The sequence below is a fragment of the Biomphalaria glabrata genome, chromosome 12, assembly GCF_947242115.1.
Source record: "Biomphalaria glabrata chromosome 12, xgBioGlab47.1, whole genome shotgun sequence".
Classification (NCBI taxonomy): Eukaryota; Metazoa; Mollusca; class Gastropoda; family Planorbidae; genus Biomphalaria; species Biomphalaria glabrata.
This window is the reverse complement of record NC_074722.1, coordinates 6950160-6972110: the sequence shown is the minus strand read 5'-3', so window position 1 is coordinate 6972110 and position 21951 is coordinate 6950160. Positions and strand designations below refer to the sequence as shown.

The 21951-nt window shown below is 37.4% G+C and overlaps 2 protein-coding genes across 4 annotated transcripts in view; one reads left to right on the top strand and one right to left on the bottom strand.

Moving 5' to 3' along the window:
- The first annotated feature begins 2622 nt into the window (after positions 1–2622).
- Positions 2623–10672, top strand: LOC106078367 (sulfotransferase 1B1-like). 2 transcript variants are annotated; one of them, XM_056005577.1, is made up of 7 exons: positions 2623–2763; positions 5322–5513; positions 5960–6156; positions 6615–6732; positions 8212–8315; positions 10104–10299; positions 10534–10672. In XM_056005577.1, the coding sequence occupies exons 2-7, from the start codon at positions 5324–5326 to the stop codon at positions 10644–10646; spliced, it is 918 nt and encodes a 305-aa protein (XP_055861552.1). In that variant the 5' UTR covers positions 2623–2763; positions 5322–5323; the 3' UTR covers positions 10647–10672. The 2 variants fall into 2 exon arrangements, with proteins under 2 accessions (XP_055861552.1, XP_055861551.1); XM_056005576.1 differs by lacking the exon at positions 2623–2763 and adding an exon at positions 4169–4190.
- An 805-nt stretch (positions 10673–11477) lies between these two features.
- Positions 11478–21951, bottom strand: part of LOC106070839 (mitochondrial sodium/calcium exchanger protein-like) — a 39174-nt gene continuing 28700 nt past the window's right edge. For both annotated transcript variants that reach the window (XM_056005575.1, XM_056005574.1), the window contains exons 8-16: positions 21387–21485; positions 18943–19181; positions 18057–18204; positions 17788–17909; positions 16950–17027; positions 16647–16722; positions 16203–16283; positions 15271–15335; positions 11478–14136 (exon numbers count right to left, since the gene is read on the bottom strand). In XM_056005575.1, the coding sequence (XP_055861550.1) occupies positions 13942–14136; positions 15271–15335; positions 16203–16283; positions 16647–16722; positions 16950–17027; positions 17788–17909; positions 18057–18204; positions 18943–19181; positions 21387–21485 (1103 nt within the window). In that variant the 3' untranslated portion in view covers positions 11478–13941. The remainder of the gene's footprint in view (positions 14137–15270; positions 15336–16202; positions 16284–16646; positions 16723–16949; positions 17028–17787; positions 17910–18056; positions 18205–18942; positions 19182–21386; positions 21486–21951) is intronic.

Genomic DNA, 21951 nt, shown 5'->3' with positions numbered 1-21951 from the left:
AAGTGGGACTTGTTATTCATTTGTTTCTTATTCATCGCTCTAAGAGTCATCTTAATCTTATCGGTCTTATCCGAACACAAATAGTCTTCTTGTGTAATCAATCATACATGATCACCATGAGGGAAGCAAAAATGGGTCATAGTGTTCATCCTAGTTCTGGGGCCTACATGACTGAACTTTATCATACAGCTGTGTAAGGGATTCTCTAACCTAACCGAGAGGTCCTCCTTTGTCAAGTTTCTTACGTTTATTCAGAGGCGGACAGGCTAAATGGTTTTATGTAACATGTCGAACATGAATATTTGGCCGGTACCCGAATGGGGCACCTTGAATTACTAAGTCCGTAAAAGATTTAATATTTCCTTTTATGTTCATGGCTGTTGATAAAAAAGTTGTGTAAGGGAATTGATTTGGACATATGATAAACGAAGTGTCAGCGTCTAGTTTGTTGAGGAATACGGTAGAAAGAGCTTTTCATGTCGCTTCCTTTTCAAGAGTTCTACTATTGTAGCAATATAAAATCATTTCAAAAATCGTGCAATAAATTTCTCTATGCCAGGGGTTCTCAACCTGTGGGTCGCGATTCCCTTGGGGATCGATTGACCATTTGCCAGGAGTTGCTTAAGACCATCGAAACTATGAATTGTTATTGTCTACTCTTCTATTGCTGTATGTGTGTGTCAGGGAAGGGGGGTCGCCGTGTTGGGTTGTAAAAAGGGGTCGCCGAGCTTAAAAGGTTGAGAAGCGCTGGTCTATGCGAACCAATCAAGATTGTTGCTGATTGCATTGTATATTTTTACACATTGATAGCTAGCATCTAAGAGAGAAGGCTCCTAGCAATGGAATAAAGATGCTACAGAAGGATCCTACGAATCATATTTAAAGACCGCATCACAAACGAAGAGATTAGAGACAGGGTTACTGCAGTGACTGGACCCCCCACGATGACCTGCTAACTATTGTAAATATAAAACGCAAACTAAAACACTATGGCCATATTACAAGGTCTTCTAGACTCGCAAAGATCTTCCATCAACAGTACCAGGAAAAAGAAGAAGAGGCAGACAGAGAAAGCGTTGCAAAGACAACATCAAAGAATGGACAGGCCTGCCATTGAAAAAGGTTCTATCTGAGGCAAAAGACAGAAAGGAATGGAGAAAGACGCTAAACAAATCTTGTGTGGTGCCCCAATGGTCCAACAGACTAGGGATAGGTGAAAGTGAAGAGCCTCTAAGACTTCATGTAGAAATACATCTTTAAGTAAACCATGTATGGTTTCCGTTTTCTGTGCTTTATCAAACTTCATGCGCAAAATGTTGGCTGACAGTAATTACTACCTGTGTCTATTTTGGCCACCCAGTCCGCCCCTGGAGCTGAATCATGACTACCACTCCTTGCTCTCACAGCCACGCCCATCAGCTTGATCCGGTCTAAATGTTCAAAACCAGGCTAGATATGCTAATAGATATAGACAGACGTAAGGCTTAAGGGCATGAACCGAATCCCGAGGGAGACCAGAAGTTTTATTTGAGCTTTAACTCGAGCTGAGTTGCTTTTTACTGAGATGCTAAAATCAAAGCACGGAAACATTGCGGAAACACATCACTTGTCCACAAAAGAACTTGGGCCAGAGTGTCTGAGCATGCTTTAATGAACTTGGAAGACGCTGTCTACAATAGCCATAGTTATTTAAATAATATATAACTGTTGATGATGTAATAAATTGTTCCCTCTATCGGGAAATTTGGAAGTCCCTGCCTTGCTTTAGCACATCCTGATCTATCCTGGGCTTTACGTCTCTCCATACCCGGACTTTGAGCTGTTGTAGATCTGCCTCTACGTCATCAAGACACCGTACTCGTGGTCTGCCTTTGGGGGCGACTGCCTTTGGGGCGACTGCCTTTGGGGCGACTGCCTTTGGGGCGACTGCCTTTTGTTGTTTTTTGCCGGTGAACAATCTTGGCTCCTCTGTTCACTGGCATTCTTTCGAGGTGTACTGACGAACCTAATCTGTTCCTTTTATTTCCTTTACTATAGAAGGGTATATTTCTTGATTTGTGCGAATCCTCCATCCGGTTTCCTCTGATGATATTTTTGTAAGTTGTTTTCTTAGATATAAGTTTGCCTTTAAAAAGGAAGAGTAAGCGATAAGAAGAAATGAGAGGGAAATGTAATGGAACCTAAAGAATTAAACATAAAAAAATGAAAAGTGAAAAATTAAGAGCGATTCTGAAAAGAAAAACATAAACACAAAAAAAAAAAAGATCTCGCGAAACAAGTCCCATCAAACTTCGATTCACATTGTCAAGAAATTAAGTTTGTCGGTTCTGTTTGTTTATGAATGCCAATGTTTCTTATCTTCTTTAAAAAAAAAAAAAACAACTTCTCTCCACATTCTATATCATTAGATTATTTCCCCTTTTAAACCTCTGCTATTCTTTTAGTTTATCACATCGTCTCTTACCCTCTCTCTCTCTATCTGAATAACAAGCATTAAATCAACAAAAAAAAAAGGTTACAATTTTCATTTTTTTTTAAATGCTATTTCTTGTGTTAATTTACGTAATTGCAGTAGCCGAATGGAGGGCAGCATTTAGACATACAAATTGTCGCAGGTGGCCCTCGGATTACAAGTTTTCACGCTCTCTCCAAGTCACGTGAGTTGTACTGATTGTTCCTGACTTAAACAGAACTACTTCTGTAACACATACACCCCATTCATACGCTAGTCTCCCCTCGTCTGTTTGTTTATTCAACCAACAGGTACAGTCATTTTTTTTTAAAGATATTTAATTTTTTATTTACCAACTTGTTATCATGAGACTTTAAACTTAAACAATATAAAAGGCATATTTTATACGAGTATCTAACACAACACTTTGTTTAATGTTGTGGATAGTGACCATAGACATTTTAATGTTGTAATAATACTAAAACAATATTGTAATTCACGTTTCGTAACGACATTATATTAACGAGATGTTTACGTGCCCAGACACTCATAAGATGGCGGAAGTAACATTTGCTGGATTTAGAAATATATTGACCATAGACTTATATATACTACTCTAGACTGGACATGGAGACTTTTTAAAACTACAAACAATGTAGAGAAAATTTTTTAGAAAGTTGGATCAAGGCGTTGTCTTGTAAAGTAGTTAAAAGAAACCAAGTTTTCTTTTCAACCCTAACCTATGTAACATATAATTTAATTTCTAGATCTAGATCTAGTAATTGAACATCAAAAATAAGAGTACTCTCGTCTCACAATTATTATTTCGCAATTTTTAGATACATAATCTAGAAAGATATAAGTAAAATGTACATAAGGTGATTTAAATCAACAGACATGAATTATTTCGATCTAGGATTTTTGAAACATTATTTCAATGGAAACAAACAGGAAATGGCTTTGTTTCATATATTTGCGTGAATATCCTAGAAATGATTTTCCATTATTTCTGAACTTTGAAAACTAAAGATCATTATTTTACTAAGACAGAAAAGATTGATTGGGGGCAACTCCCCTTAGCGCTTAAAAAAGAGTTTACGTACATAAAAATCTATATTTTTAAAGGTCTGTGAATCGATCAGTCGCGGATAAGAATTTATTTCCGGTTTCCAGTCTCGTATACTATATAAGTCTATGATATTGACAGTATGAGTATTAATTTACAGCATGTAATGTTTACTAGATTTGACACATACAAATTGGAGGAACGTCGCTACAGAAGTCTTATAGATGTGTTAGAACCTATTGACTAGGTTAATTTTAAAAGTTTTATTTTCTTAAGTAGTCTACATATAGTTACTCATAGTCAGAGACAGGACAATCGTGACGCGGAAGGATTGTTACGTCTAGTTTCGTGGCCAATTTTTACCCATAGAGAGCATTATAAGATAATGGCTTATTGCTATTAACCCTTAAAGTGCTGAGCTGTTTTACAATGAGTGCATAGATGTTTAGAGGCTAAACAACCACACTCGTTTTAAGGGTTAAGAAGTCATGTATTGAGTATCATTTTAGCACCAACACTTGTAAGAAGTGAAAATTGAAAAGAAGTATTAACGTGCTACATACTTTGAAATGTGTTTCTTTTGTATGGAGAGTTTCACACATGGAGGAAAACTTATAAATAGCAATCTTATTGGGTGTATCCGGTGTACAAGATACAGGAAGTGTGGATAAGGTTTGTGTTTTTTTTAAAGGTACATGAACATGTCTGGGGACTTTTTTGCTCCACGGAATCAAATGTTCTGAGCTCTTCTGTTTAGTAGCAGTAAATAATTTCCATATAAAGGAAGTGTTAGACTTTCACTCTAGGACAGAGCAGTGATAGAGCAGTGAGACTCATGAGAAACGAATATTCACATTTGACTAGAGTAGCACTTTTAGTAAAATCACTAAATTTAGAAAGCCTTCAGGATAGAAGACTTAAAATTAAAGTAGCAATTATACATAAAACACTGAACCATAATCTTCAAAAATTCAAAAACAAAATCTAGCAAAATGCTCAGAAAGACACAAAGATAAAGGCACATTCCTCGTTCCATATGCTAGAACAAATTTGTACAAATACTCCTTCTTCCCTAGTGCTATTAGAGCATGGAATGGGTTGCCTGAGCCAGCCAGGAAAACCAGTGACTTGGCAGAGTTAAAGTCATTGCATGACTAGATTGACCTAGGGATATGCGTAGGACGTAATCATCTTCTTTTTGTTTTTAACGTCTGTATTTTATAAGATAAGATAAGATAGTGAAGTAGCTTAAGAATTATTTAGGCGTAAAAGTAAAATGGGTGACACTCGGAAATATTTGTACATTTCAAAATGTATAGGCTGGTGCATTCAATAACAACATACACTTTGTTAGTTAGTTGGCAACACTGAGTCTCAATTTCGTGTCCTTGACATTGTTTAGTTTATCGTGACAATCTCCAATATATGACGTCTGCTTTGTGGTTGAACATGAGCGCAAATTCATTTCTCAGGAACTCAAATATAATTAATGTTTGATATTATGGGGGTTTTGGTACATTGGCACAATTTAGGCCATGTCCCTCAAGGGTTATGCCCCCTTCATAGCTCAAGAGCTAAATTTTATTGAATCATTACAAACAAAGTCCATTCACAGCTCAGATGGTAAAAATAGTAAAAATGTATATAATTTAATAAAAATCTATTGTAAATATTATATATTCACTATTACTTTGACCTATCACAAATGTAACCTTCGTAATGTTTACAATCTAAAATCTGTAGCAAAGTCTTGCAATAACCGAAACTTTAAATAACATATAATAAAATCTTTTTTTTTTTTAGCTATGAGCTCGGACGTATTGAACCATCGACCTGATGGTATCCCACTATCTCTGGCCAGGTCACCCTGGGAGGCTTATGGCTCCAGGGTTCACGTGTTTCCCTCCATAGCAGATCCAGTCAAGCATGTCGAAGACGTGAGAAACCTCCCAATGCGTGAGGATGATGTCATCATCGCTGCCTACCCCAAGTCTGGTAATGTACAAGGGTCTGTTGTTTTTTTTAGTGATGCCAAGTCTGATGGGGGCACCCTTTGCCTTATATCCCACTCGCAAAATTTTAGTCTAATCTATGTTTATGCGGAGGCCAATTTTGGGTGCCTCTCTATCTAGGCTCTCCGTCATTTCTTGTATGCATTTATTTGTAGCCCCGAGTAGTGCAACGTCATCGGCGAAGTCCAAGTCCGTCATTCGGTTTTGTTCACGCTATGGAATACCAAAGGCAGTTCATTGCTCTCCTCATTATGTAGACAATAGGTTTAGATTTTTTTCTTGAGTCTTGAGTACTATATATGTTTATATTAAGTATGATTAAAGTTCTTCCCCAAAATGGGAGTATTTTGTTTAAATGTAAAGTCAACCATTTCTTATGATTTATGGCATTCCATGAGGAAAAAGCAAAAACTTTCTTGTCTCTTTCAGGAACGCATTGGGTATGGGAAGTAACTCACATGCTCTTGCATCAGACGACAGAACACGAACGCCGAACCAAAGAACATCTGATGCTAGAAGCTACCCCAGATCTTCAGACAATCATGGACGAACCCTCGCCAAGAATAATAAACTCACATTTAGAGTTCACTCATCTACCACAAGAGATTCTGACCAAAAGAACAAAAGTAGGCGCCATTTTAAAACTAACATTACATCCCTACCAATAGAGTGTTTGATTATAAGTAGACACGATTTGAAAGTACAGACAGAAAGTGTGTTCTATTATCAGAATATAACTCAATGGATAGATAGATAGATAGATAGATAGATAGATAGATAGATAGATAGATAGATAGATAGATAGATAGATAGATAGATAGATAGATAGATAGATAGATAGATAGATAGATAGATAGATAGATAGATAGATAGATAGATAGATAGATAGATGGGGAATGGACGGATGGACAGACAGACAGACGAGACAGACAAACAGACGAGACAGACAGACGAAACAGACAGACAGACGAGACAGACAGACGAGACAGACAGACAAGACAGACTGACTGTGACAGACAGAAAGACAGACTGATTGATTGATTGAAGAATTACTTATTGTTGTCCTCCTTGAATCACTCCACAGATCATTCATCTCATAAGAAATCCTAAAGATACCTTGATTTCATTATACTACCATTACTTAGCCATCGCTGCTGACTTCACTGTCCAAGCTTTACTGGACGCTGCTATACAAAACAAACGTAAGTCAGACGTTATAGACGCTAGGAGCATACACATTCATTAGATAACAGATTGGCAGGTGATAATGTAAATCTGAAATAATCATCCACCTACAAATACCTTTCAAAACAACACAGAGTCACAAAAAATCGGTAAATAAGAAGGTGAATGAGAAATAGCATGATATAGAAATCTATACTATATTTGTAAAATACCACTGACTCATGGATCAAGAAATCTCTTACACTGCCGTACGGTTCCTTTTACCTTCGAGAGAGAAAGAGTGAGAGAAGGAAAGAGAGAGCTGGCCGTCAAATTCAATTGTCACAGATACACTAATTCACGGGCTAAAAAAGTTATGTTCGGTTATTCGTTAAAATGTGTCCCGTATTTTTTCATGCAAAAAGAAAAGAAGAGTGTGTTTCCGGCCATAATAAACAATATAAAGTCTGGGAAATAATCAACGAGCGTTGCCGGTGTCAACTGTTAGTACATTAAGCATCCACACAATCCTGATGCAGTCCCAGCTGCGATGGGCAGGTCACGTCTACAGAATGGAAGACCACCGCATCCCTAAACGACTCTTGTCTGGCCAACTAAGCGAAGGAAAGCGCTCGCAAGGTGGTCAAAGAAAGCGCTTCAGGGACACCCTCAAAGCTTCTCTGAAGGCGTTCAGCATAGACCCAGGCACCTGGGAGACAGAGGCACATGACAGAGCATCATGACGTCGCGCTGTAAAAACTGGCGCACAGGTTGCTGAGGAAAAAAGAACAACGCTGGCAGAAGAAAAACGCCAGAAAAGAAAAGCAAGACAAACGACACTTGCTCCAGCTGGAATAACCTGCCCAGTGTGCGGCCGAACATTCCGGGCTCACATAGGTCTCACCAGCCACATAAGGAGGCATAAAACCCCAATGCAAAGCCCTCAGCCCCCTGGATGACAAAGTGGTCATCATCGAACCACGATGGACGAACTATATAATATATATAATATTAAGTCTTGTCAGTACCTTACAAATAATCACTTTCTGTTGAAGGCCGGTGTGGACAACATATAGAAGCACTACTTATCATTCCACAGCTGTGCAGGGTCAGACACCTATCACGCATGTCTAAGGTGATCTTTTTTTTTTTTGGACGAGGTTAAAGATGGACGGCGTAAAAGAGTTACCTCCCCCCACCCCCGGAAGTGCTATAAAGATCGAATCATGCTCCGTTTTACCCTCACCAGCTCAGAGGAAAGCAACTGGAGGCGGATGGCCTGTGCAAGAAACAGCTGGTGAGCTCTCACTAAGGTCGCAGGAAACACATTTGAGACTCAAAGAAAGCTGAAGAAAGAATTAGTCGACGAAAAAAAGTAATATATAAACACGGCGGACAACGGCTTTGTTTGCATTTATTGTAGCAAAATAAGTAGGTCGTATCTCGGTCTGCACTTATACTTTATCTCAGAAATCTACGAAATTGCCTTTTTCAATCTACTCTATCTACCTCCACAGTAATGTATCCATCCCAGTTCGACTATTTAAGACAGATGTCGCAGTTTCAAAAGGAGCACCCGGACCATCCAGTACTACATATATACTACGAAGAAATGAATAAGGTAATCCAAACTTTCATCGGGGATTTCCTTTTAGGGACGCGACTTTAAATAGCACTTTATTTGGACGGAAGTAGTTCTGGGATATTAACGACAGTTGAAGACGCACTCTATTAGATGGAAGCAAGACTTGGAGTTTGTTAGTAACTGTTGACATCGGGCTGCAAGTTAGTAACGAGTTAATAATGAACGAGCCAGTTTGAATCTTCTTTAATTCAGATTTCTTATTCACCTTACCTTAGTCATTTGAACCGTTGGGGCACCGCACAAGATCTGCTGACCGTGTTTCTCCGCTCTTATCTGACTTTTGCATTGGATAGAATTTCATTTTATGACAAGCCTATCCATTCTATGTTGTCTACCCATACTGGCATTTTCCCTGAAGGAAGGTCTTTGCAAGCCCTGAGAACCTTGTGATGTGGCCATAGAGTTTAAGTTTGCGTTTTTTGTTTTTGACTGTGGTTAGCAGGTCATTGTAGGGTCCAATTGCTGTAGCTATTTCTAATCTCTTCATTCGTGATGTGGGCTTTGTGACACCTAGGATCTTTTTGTGGCATCTGAGTTCCATTGCTAGGATCCTCTTCTCGAGATCTGTAGTCAGCGTCCAAGATTCGCAAAGCATATAAGAATGTGGTCATGACCAGGGAGCGCATCAGTCTGATTTTAATGTCGTGGGCTATGCCTTTGTATTTCCGTATGGTTTTAAGCTCTGCAAGTGCTGCAGTGGACTGTGGGCAGTTCTAGCAAGTAGTTCAGGTTTGGCTCCTTCATTCTAATGATTTAACTCTTTCTCTCCTAACTGACGATATCAGCGTTGATTCCATCAGAATGTGGTAAATGACTACGGAGAGAAAGAGTTAATGATGAGTAGAATTACACAACGAATTTATATCCTAGAAATTGAACCAGAGTGCATGTCAGTAGCTTGTATGTTAAGACTACTTGTATTGCTTTTTTTATTATTTAGATATGGCAGTACTACTTTCCCAGGCCACCGCCGGGGTTGTGGAAGGGGGGGGGGTCAAACAGGACTAGCCCCACAGAAGGGACTGTTTAACGCATCTTGTATACACGTTTGAAGTTTTTCAACAAGTGGAGGGGGAACTGCAGTGAGGCCCACAAGAACCCTAATGTCTCGAGTCCACATATATTTCTGGCGGTGCCCAGGAGGGGTGCTATTTCTGTCGCTGAATGTACTGGAGTTTAATAGTGCTTCATTATTTTTATTTCAGTAACATTATCTTACATAATTTACCAATACCAAACTGTGTTCCTCGGAAATCTAGTGTTCCGCAATCTAATGGAATAATTAACTAGTAGGCTCCCACGTGAATTAATGTCTCTAAAAAAATAAGCAAAGTGTTCCGCTAAATACTCAGATTGTGCGAAATACTCGTTTATCAAAATTATTGGAATCAGGATATTGTATGCAGACACTTGCCGAGCGGTATAGAGATTCTGACACCACATCTCTTTTTGTGAACATTTTAAAAGACACATTTATAATTAAATACGGAGACGTGGTCTCAAGCTAAAACCAAACAATGTCAAACGTCAACAGCATTTTCTGCTTGAGATGTAGGTCGAAACTGGGTTTGCGTGGTCACGTTAAATATTCATTCTTAGTGTTTGGAATCGAATACATTACTAACTTTGGAATCGATAAATTTTATTGAAACTTGAGATTGCGAGCAAAATTTATATAAAAAGTTTCGATAGAGTATTTCATTGCGTAAATTTAAAATTTTAGTTTGTGGCTTGCTTTAAATGTTTTGTTTTTGGTTGTTTTAGGATCCAGACAGAATACTCAGGAAACTTGCTACATTTCTGGACGTGGCCGGAAGTGACGAGTTCCTCCAGGAGGTGAAAGAAGCTTGTAAATTTGAGTCTCTGAAGAAAATTGAGGAGGAAGAGAAGAAAGAACTTCCGGAGAACTTGGACAGACTTTGCAAAGAAAACAATGTCAAAGTTAAAATGATTAGGAAAGGTAAATCCCGTGACTCTTGCTAACAGAAACTTCAATTCACTTTAATTCAATGGCTTTTAATAATTATTTTAAATATCTAAAAAACACGAAGAAATAGATTTTTGATATAAATGCTTGTAGGCAGGGGAGCATTCTTTCTGTAGGAACTCACGTTCATGATAAGATAATATAGTGAAGATAAGCTCTAAATTTGCTTGGCTATCATTTAATGTCAGTATGTCACGTTTTGGACAGGAATTGTTGGAGACTGGAAAAACGAACTGACCAAAGATCAAAGTGACCAACTGGACGCCTACATAGCGAGAGAAATGGACAAAGGACTGGATTTTAATTTCATCTATGAATAAATCAAGAATAAACTTGTATTTAAATATTGGAGTGCTTTTTTTTTCATTTAGTATTGTTTAGCATTTAACTAGAACGAGATATTTTCAATCTGATTCTCCTTTTCTGATGAAAAAAATCTTAATAATGAACAGTTGTACAAGCCTGAACAGCTGATTTGTGGGCATTGATGCGTAACTACCAGAGTAGTACACTGAGCCTTATTGTCTACCAACCTCCTCCCTACCTCTGTACTGTGACCCTCAGGACTGTAGGATAGTGTGTTTAACATTTCAGGCGACAGACAGGATTTTAAAGAAATTGAATGTTTGTACTTGTGGAAACTATTACATGTATAATGCCTTTCATCTATAGACTCTAGTTAGCGTGTTCCGTACGTGCTGAACCTGGGTCTAACTTTTCATGGGAATACGAGGGGGGGCGGTTTCCTGTGAGAGATGTCAGGTTAGATGACAGGTTCAGAGCCGGTTTTACGACTGTGCAAGACTGCATCGACTTTTTTTTTAAAAATATAACAATTTTAACCAAAAAAAAGAATGTTGAAGATAAGAAAGAATTGAAAAGTAGATTAAATTTAAAAGTGCATCTCTTTCTTCACAATCAGGACATACTTTTCAGTGTATAAGTGTATGACATTCAAGAATGGAGAAGGATGCGGACTCAACAAAAATTCTGTCCAGGGACTACAATTATTGAAATCCAAATCTGGCCAGGTTGGCATTCGAAAAAAGGTCACTCAGCTCAAACAGAATCCCAAATTTTGGCTTCTTTTCGACGTCTTATCAGCCAGAATCTCTTTTTTTTTTTTAGAAAATAAATAAAACAAATGAAACTAACATTTAATTTTTATTCCCCACAAGGGAAGTAATGGCGCAATGATCGAATAATTAAAAAATCGTGATCATGTAATAATCAATGCAACTATTACGTTTCGTTATATAACATATACAAATATAAGATGTCAACAAATAATAAACTGAATAATAAGACAATAAACTGAAAGACACAAATAAATGATGTCCATAATTAATACATTTGGTCAAGTTAGAGCAGAGTTAGGGTTATGTTTTGTTATAGAAACAGCGTGTTCCCTACATACTGGTCTCTACAATACTAGCCACATACGAACGGCATTCATTCCTACCTACTAGAGATACACTATGACAGTATAGATGACCAGACATACACGTATGTGTAATAGGAGGGAGCCATTCATGACAGACTTAATGAGTTGTTCCTAACAAGGGCAGTCAGAGCGTCTGATTGTCTATATTTAAATGTAATCTGTTATTTGTAAAGTGTTTTACATGTTTCGGATGTTCCTTCAGAGTTGAAGATAGTTTACTTCCTAGTCCAAACCTCCCGCAGGACAGCGGGGGATGGGAGCGGGCAGGGTTTGAACCCGGGACCATCGATAAGTCCGAAAGACAGCGCGCAAACTACACAACCAAAATGGGAAAATGTAGACCCAGTGGTTATAGATGTGGCTTATTGCTTAATAATGAGTTTTGGACTTTATTTATTGAATGGCTGTGTGGTGTGTGGTTGAAAGCAAAATGAATACATAAGTATTAATGAATACTTCAACTATATTCCCCAATTCCTCAATCGGTCCGTTGCAGTCTAGACCAGTTCAGATAACATTCTAAATACAGAATCGTTACTTATATATTTTTTAATTTGCTATTAATGGTAGTAACAGTTTGCGACCTTGTTCACTTTGAAAGTTTGTACACACTTTGCACCCTCTTCTCCCCCTTTAGACCAGTGATTTGTATTGAGTGGGAGGGGGTGTGGGAGTGCGAAACAAATTTTTGTTCACATGGGACAGATTTCATTATTGGCCCCATTCAACAGCAAAGAGCTTGCTAAAAAGAAAAAAAAAGTGTTCAAAATATTGTACTGAAAACTTCCATATTCAAGTGGTTTTTTTTAACAAAATACTTTTTTTCATCACGTTGCTATTTCTTGCATTCTCTAAGTCTAAAGTGTTTGTTATGAATTATGTTCTATGTAATGATATCCGATGAGATGTGTATCTCTAACCACACGTAGGAAACAGGAATTCTTTCAAACAATGATTTTCTCTCTCTCTCTCTCTCTTCTTATCTTATATAATACAGACGTTACTTCAAAAAAAGAAGATGATTACGTCCTACGCGTCATGCATTTAGTCATGAATATTAACCAATGACTAAAATTTCTGCCAAGTCACTGGTTCTCCTGGCTAGCTCAGGCAACCCATTCCATGCTCTAATAGCACTAGGAAAGAAGGAGCATTTGTACAAATGTGTCCTAGCATCTCTCTCTCTCTCTTTCAATGCGTATATGTGATGAATAGAAATTTTAAAAAAATATATGATTTATAGCAAACATGGTTTACAGAAAGACTATTTCAACTAACAAAGTCCGATTTGTATCTACCTTAGGATATAGTGGAATGTTTTGTATCACAAATCCAATATCACAAGTACACCTGAAAGCACTTCAATGTTTCAGGAAATGATAAAACATGTTCCAGTCCAATGATAAGGAAACGTTCTAAACACTTCTGTCATTGAACGTATACAATAGAACTTCATAGAAATTAGTTTATTATAAGAACTAAATAATATACACACATTCCAATAATTTCGTTTAAAAAGTACATTGAATATATACGTATCAATAGAATTCAGTTTGCCTACTGTTCTCTCAAACGTATCATAGCCACGAACCAAAGTTGTTGAAGCAGCCATATTGTACGTATCCCTGGTTGAGAATTACTACATAAAAACATGTGAAACGTTTGTAAATTACAAAAAACACAAAAGTTCATGAACAGTTTAGGTCAAGAGAGATTTAGATTTCTATTAGTAGAAGTCAGTGGTGACTTTTTTTTCTATTATAACCGTAAAAAGTGTAATGTTATTTTTTGTTTCACTTCGTAAATCTTTTTACAGTGGTTGTTGTTTTTTTTCTTCCTGAAAAAATAGGTCAGTGTCATGAGAAGTTCATGTTATTCACCCATATAGGTCAGTGACTGAGTAGTCTGTGCTATTTACCTATTTAGGTCAGTGTCTCGGTGGTTTGTGTTTTTCTACAATGCTTTCCTTAGCACTGTTTTTATTTCTGTCCTGTTTGTTTATAATTTTATGTGCCAGGTTTTTAGCCTCAGATCGGACGGAAGTAAATAAAATATTGCAGACGTAACCTTGACAGAAGATACAAAGCTGCAATATTTGAAAAATGAATCATGTAACATGTTGCAGATAAAGCTGCATTTCCATCTGTCTTTCCGGCTGTCTTTCCGATAGTTCATAGGTCAAAGTTGTGAATGACGTTTACTTCGATCAACACTGCCACTACAAGGAACGTGGCATAGAGGAAGAGAAGGTAGATCCCATACGGCCTTGACATTTTGAACTTGGAGAAGGGTACAATCACCAGAGAGGACGCCAGTGAAAATCCAAGTCCAGCCGCTAGGACCATTTGTTCCAAGTTCACTTTCAGCTGGGGAAAAAAAAAAGTAAATATTCTAAATTTAAGATTTAAAAGTCTACTTCAGAGACCCTGGAGATGGATAGGTCACACCAAGCCCTTATCCAACATAACAAGGCAAGCCCTCACCTGGAACCCCAAGGAAAGAGGAAGAGGGGATGGCCCAAGAATACATCGCGCCGCTATTTGGAAGCAGATGCCAAGTAGATGAACAAGACGTGGGGACAGTTGGGGAGACTTGCCCAGAACCGAGATGCCTGGAGGAAGCTGGTTGGTGGCCTATGCCCCAGAAGGGACCACAGGCAGAGATGAGATGAGATAATGATGAGGATGATTAAAAAATGGGGATTTATCCAATTAATGTGTATACCGGTATTCGAATACACGTAACATGTAATGAATAGATAAACCTTCAAAATAATTCAAAACATCAGGAGTTTTTTTAGATTTATCGAACGAAAGAAACAATGAAATCAGAGCATTGCAGATAACTCAATAATGAAACTCAAACTGTTGTAAATGTGAATAGAGTTGAAGCTGGTGTAAACTTCCACCATCACTTATAAGCAGCTCGTTTTGTTTTTCTTTTTTTTTTTAACTTTTGACATTCATTTAAAAACGAAAATTTTTGCGTCCAAGCACAAACCTGCTACAAGAGTTTCCAGAGATATTCAGCTTTTCGCGGTTATTACCCTTAGATAAGCTTTGTTTCCCAAAAAGTATTTTGTATATTTCGCTCTTGTTTTTTTTTTTAAATCTATTCACTATTTGTGTACTAGTGGTAGGTTTATTAATAGTATTTTTAAATACTAAAAATTGGCACGTTACATTCCAGTAATTTATGAATTTGTATTTCTAGGAATTAGAGGTTAGGACATGTCCTCTGTGAAGTCACACAGTCCGAATAAAAAAACAGAGAAAACTAGGACAGAGCATTGTGACTTGACTCGTGACATACACATTGACACTCTCTGAGCTTGTACTTCTAACTGTAAGCCATTTTGTTTTGGTGGACCGGTGTCGATACTCAATTTTTATTACGGAATAATTTTACAAATGATAAATTATTATGATGGAAAATTCTGCAATGCTCCTTAATCTTCGGACTTAAAGAGAAGCCTTATTATGATGGTATTGTATACATACATAGAACACTCCTCCACGCTTGATACAAGCAATGGTAAATGGAATTCCAAGACCTAAAAGGAGATCTGTTTGACAGTTAAGGGAAATAACTTAGTAATTATTGATGCATACATTTTGTGTCTTAAGTTCTTCCTGCATGAATTGTTTTGTGAAATATGTTTATCAAGGGAGCTAATTTATGTTAAATGTTATATTGTTTTTTATTATCTTTGTTGTTTCCCATTTTACAATGCCAGACAGTCTTTCAATGGAAGACTCACAGCGTTAAGTTTACTGTGTACTGGATCTGGTGTCCAGAATTATCAAAGTAAAACCTTTTTTTTTTACTTCAGTCTGGAAATAAAAGTATAGTTCCCCTTTCGAACCTTGCGATCTATGGGGCAGATGATGATACGGTCATATGTTTCTTTGGTCAATGGTTAACGAACAGTGTGTTTTTGTAGCCAGCACAGCGATCATCCGTCTTTACTTTCCCCAACTAAACTCAGGTACCCATTAGAGGTGGGTGGACTCAGAGGCGCCCTAAAGATCACGAAACTAAATATTCCAGTCTTCACCAAGATACGAACCCAGACCCCAGGTTCGGAAGCCAAACGCTTAACCACTTAGCCCCCGGAAATAAGCTTATCGCATAATGAACACGTCCAGTTTAGGTCATTGGTTAATATGCATGACTAAATGCATGATGCGTACGACGTAACTTCAAGGATATTACTTCATCAGTTTGTCATCATAAATTACATTCATCCCATTAAACACTTATATTGTTAACATCGAGTCAATTGTTTACTTTAAGCACGAAGGTGCCTGTTGAATGTCAGGGGCCCGAGAGAACGAGATAAGGTTTAAACATAACCCTGACAGTCTTCTATTCTTCAGCCAATACATTCAACATTGAACATTGATGTATACATCATATTTGTCAAGGATACTAAACAATGGGCCTCCAAAACAAGCCGAGATGCCCATCCTGGGATAACCTTGCCGTGCCATGGTGGTGTCTGCTATCAAGTCTGAAGAGATAAAACAGAGTAAAATCCAGTTAGCAAAACTATAAATGATAAAATCACGCATTGCTTAGTTCAAAACGAGACTTCCGGTTTGCAAGCAGGTTTCTAAACCTATGTCGCCAAATTTATGGCACCAAAAAAAAAATGTTCGAAAGTTTAAAAATACATTTTTTTAGGGCAGTTTGAATAGCTAGTAGCTTCGTTTCCTTTTTAGTCTAAAAAAACTAATTTAGAAAGGAAGATAAAGCGAAAGGTTATTTTGTGCATCAATAAAAGTTAAAAGCATATATTGTAAGGTGTACACTAGTAGTGTAAATAGTCCGTGATGTAAAATAATTGTATAAATAATGACAGCTTCTAACCTACCTCCAATACTGTTGCCCCAGGCCAGCAAAGTCAAGCCCAATATGGCATCCGATAAATCAAAGACAACTCCTAAAGCCTTATGAATATAAACATAAAGTTTTTAATACATGAACTTTAAGAGACATGAACTTTAGGAGATATGAACAACCAAAGCAGGTTACATTTGAATACTGCAGAAGTCATGAAAGTGTAAGCAGTTAAATTCAATTCTTAAACCTATTTAAAGCAAATATATGGTTTAGGCTTCATTTCTTTTCCATGTCTACTTTATACAAGACTAAACAGAAAAAAAGTAACAATTACCTGAAGTATATTGACTATCTCATTAGCTATCGAATAAATCCAGATCACGGCTGCAATAAAACCCAGATAAGCAAAAGCCTGTCAATGGAAGAAAACAAAATGCTCAGATTTAGACACACAGTTGACATCACAGTTAACATCACAGTTGACATCACAGTTGACATCACAGTTGACATCACAGTTGACATCACGTGTTCTGTGCGATTGGTTGGCAGTTGACAAAACATGGTCAGTTGCCAGAATGATGTTTCAGAAAGTTGGTGTCCTCAGTGTGTAGTGGTGGGGAGGGGGGGGATACATTTCAAACGTCAAAAGAGACAAAATAAGAGAAAGTAAAAAGAAAACAAAAAAAAAAGGCAGTGGCGTAACTAGGAATTTTGCCATCATTTGGGGGTCCTGGGCTTGACCTCTTTGGGGGCCGCTGCATTTTGTGTAATATTTAAAACTAAATATTTAATTTCGAACACTCATTGAGGATTTTCAAATTCTCCCCACTCCCCCCCCCCCCACCCTAGCTACGCCACTGGGTTGGGGGGGGGGGTGAAAACAGAGACAGAAAGAGAAATAAGAATGGGAAAAGAAAGAAACAGAAAGACAGAAAGAGCAAGAAAAAGTAGGAGAGGGAGAGAAAATAATATAAAGATAAAAATAGAAAGAAAAAGAAAGAAAGAAAGACTGAATGAAAGAAACAGAAAAAGAGAAGAAAAAATCAAATATGGAAAGAAAGAAAAGGGGAAGAAAAGAGAGAATGTTTGAAAACAAAAAGAAATTATTTCATGTGAAAGAAAGACAGGAGAAGTTTTTATTCAAAGCTGCCAACTAGCATTACAAAACTCACCGTATGATAAACAGGTCTGTGGTCTCTCTTGGACGTGACGTAGACGGCAACAAAGAGGACAGCACTAATGATCATGACCAGGCCATAGACAGGGAACACTGAGCCAATCTTTGTGAACCCAACTAGATCCAACAGAAAGCATATAGACATTCAACAATTAAAACTATCAGAGACCATATTGTATATTAATGTAGATGTACATTATACTCAAAAACAAGGGCAGCTTATCCAGTAAAACTTTCACACTTTTCACTCATCACAGGTATTACCTCCCGTGGCGAACATGGCGAACACTGGGGCCGTAAAGACGTGTACACAATTTAAAAGTTTGTTCCAGTTTCTCATCTCGTCTTGTCCATCTTCTGGCTCCTCACTGACCACTGGTACTGTCAACTTAAGCAGCAGAACTAGCGGACTCTAGAAAGTTAGCAACACTCAAAGTTAACCTGACGTAACATTCACATGATAACATAACATGACAAGTAATTATTACATGAAATTGCAAGCTATTTTAAAACATTTTTTAACTCTGTTTAAAGTGAGTATTTCGCCCTTCAATCTCAACCCGAAGGAGACTAAAACAATATTATTAATATTCTATACTGTCCGTAAGGAAATGTGTCTTACAATTTGTACATTACACCAAACAAAACATTGTAACTATGAAAAAAAACAAAATGTACATTCACACCGGACTCACTAATAATTCACATGTAAAAAGTTTATATCAGATTGTTCCTATTTAATGATTTGATTGCTAGGTGAACAAAAGAATGTGTCTGTTTGTCTTTGCTATCGATGTCTTGTTTCTTTTGTGATGGTAAAATCCTGACCCAAAGGGTGATGTTTATTTCTAGAATCTTTTTAGCTTTCTTATGAATGTTTGTCTCAAACAGCTGCCCAAATCTTAGTTTTTATTGGGGGTTATTTTTTTTTTTTTTGCCATTGACTTTACCAGCAGCATTTAGGATTCTATAAAATTTATTTTTATTTTTAATGCTTAGATTGCCATACCAGGCAGTGATATTGAAACTTAAAATATTGCAGTTGTGAGCGTGATAAAACATAGTCAAGGCCTTTTCGCTAACATTAAAGGAGGACAGTTGTTACCAAATATATAGCCCCCCCCCCCCAACTCCTGGGCGCCTTCTTTACCTTAAATATTTCATAAATCTTCCCAAATATTCTTCTCTCTTTCCACTCCTGGAGATCGACTGGGTTGATCTCACACAGGAAGTCAGCAAACATGGACTTCTCACTGTGCTCGTGGCTGCTGGAACGTAAGATGGGCGTTTGTTCAATCTCAATGTCCGGCGGTAGGGTCTGTATGGATTTAATCAGTGACTTGCGGGCCTCATCATCCTCTATATCAATGGCTGGTTCACCACAAAGTCCTGAGAAAAAAAAAATTTCAAACATTTTAAATGATTCACCGAAACAGGAAACCACTAAAACGCATTCATAATAATAATGTTTGGTGTGACTACTGAATTGTACTTTTAATACAACCTTCGTATTATTTATACGCTTTGGGGTATGGTCCCGGGTGCGAACCCTACTTCGTGCCCCCCTTGCTGTGCTGCTTAAGGTTTGGGAATAGGACGTAATTATCTTAATTTCTGGTCAGGTCAATAATAATTACTATAGCTGATTGACTATACAAGAAGTTGCAAGGGAAAAGATCGTCTCTGGAGACGTAAAATGCCACAGAATTAATTAATAATCAATAAATATTTTTAAATTGATGTATGTTTTGTTAGATACAATAAATGACTGTTTAAACATTCAACTTTCAACTTGATTCGAGACTGGGTGAGAAATAACGTGTTCAATTATCTAAGGGGACGTAACCCTACACATTTCGACGTATCTGTGAATACTAAAGGATTAAAGTCTCTTGTTGGTTTAAAAAAAAAAAAGTAATTAATTGACTATTAAGTAATGTTTGAATTGTTTCGTGTCTTTTCTATACCAATGAATGATTGTGCAACCTTTTAATTTGATCCGATAATTCGTGTGGGAGAAATAACGTGTACAAACATTTTACCAGACAGACAGAGTGAGTTGATATAAGTTTTGTAATAATAACTTAACTATAGTACAGTGGTTCTCTATTTGTTTACCCAGGGACCCTTTTATCAAGTCAAAACTTCCTTATGTTGAAAAAGCTATAAAAAAAATGTAATGTATATTAGTAAGAAATTTTGAATAAAAAATAGCTGAGGGAGTGTTTATTGAAATTATAACTTTTGTTTAAAATAAACTCTAAGTATATTTATACCCGGCTCAATGAGCACAAATTTCGAGTCTGTTTCTTTTATTTGTGACGATGTTAATTGCGGCAATGAAATCATGTTGTAACAAATACGAAGACTGGAAAGCCGTCAACAACTTCTGTACACTGACCCATAACGCAGGATATAAGAATTGGAATCTGCTTGTTTAAACCAGACTTTGTGGTCTCCCTTGTTCATTAATTTAAGTTCCTCGTTTGTGGATATTTCAACAAGCTGCTCCTGTATTACTATGAATTCATCTGTGCTTGGGATCTGAGTTTGTCCACGTGCAAAAGAGCTCAACACCCAGTCGGGAATATCCAAATTGAAGAATGTCTTCAAATCTATCTTTTAGGACGTCATAGAATAGTACGTCATAGACATATGGACAGTGATGAGTAGCGAGTTGATAATTATTCAAATTTTCCCCTTGTAACCTATGTTTTATATATTGTTACGAATCTCACTATCCAGGCCCTCTGCAAACTGCACCATACACCACCAACTTAAAGAACTTGACAACTTAAGGCTCCAAAGTAACGTAACACTTTAATAGTTGAATGAATAACAGCCAATACTGTACAATTGGCAAGTACACTGTACAAATATCTCTCCGATAACACCGTTCCGCCGTATCAACTCTTGCACTGGCCTCTCCGTCTCGTTCCGGGCTTGCACTGGGTTCAACAGTTCAGGACTGACTTCACACACTAGGCTCACTGTGTCGGACTCGATCGCAGACCAAGATCAAGACGCCAGTCGTCTCAACTGTACTTGACAGTACTCCGCACTGAACCGTCGTAATGCTCCGTACAGAACCACACCGTTGAACTGTGCTGTAGTCGACCGGACTGTAGTGAACCGGGCTGTAGTGGACCTTCTGTCGTGAACCGTCTTGACTGCGACACCTTCGCTATTATATAGGGTCCCTGCTGGCCTTCTAGAACCGGACAGAACATCGCTCGACGTTTCTAGCTTAGTCACATGACTACATCCCTCGTGACGCTCCTGAGCTCTGTTCACGAAGGCGATCCTTCCCGAACCGTCATGTTGACACTCGTCTCGGCTGACCGTCGTCACGGTTGACCGCTCGTCTAGCGCTGGCCTGGGGCGATTTGAGTCGGCTGACTACGCACACTCCACTACCCCCATCTGTGCCACCACCAGGTTTATACCAATATTATACACGAATACTGCGCTCATCCTTGACCTTTCTCATTTAAGACAATGCCTTGCATTTGTATTTATATGTATGTTCAAGCGTGCTATTATCTAAACAAGTTTTAGAGAAATCAAAGTGTGTAACGACTATATTAAACTTACTAGATAGGAGACTTCCAGTCTGTCTGTTTTTAAATTTCTGATTGACGTAGCGACCAATGACGACAACGAGGACGTAGAAGACATACAAAATTATAAAACCTGGTGAAACATAGAGTGAAACAATATAGTGAAACATAGAGTGAAACAATATAGTGAAACAACATAGTGAAACAATATAGTGAAACAATATAGTTAAACAATATAGTTAAACAATATAGTTAAACAATATAGTTAAACAATATAGTTAAACAATATAGTTAAACAATATAGTGAAACATAGAGTGAAACAATATAGTGAAACATAGAGTGTAACAATATAGTGAAACAATATAGTGAAACACTATAATGAAACAATATAGTGAAACATAGAGTGAAACAATATAGTGAAACATAGAGTATAACAATATAGTGAAACATAGAGTGTAACAATATAGTGAAACATAGAGTGAAACAATATAGTGAAACATAGAGTGAAACAATATAGTGAAACATAGAAAGTAACAATATAGTGAAACAATATAGTGAAACAATATAGTGAAACAATATAGTGAAACAATATAGTGAA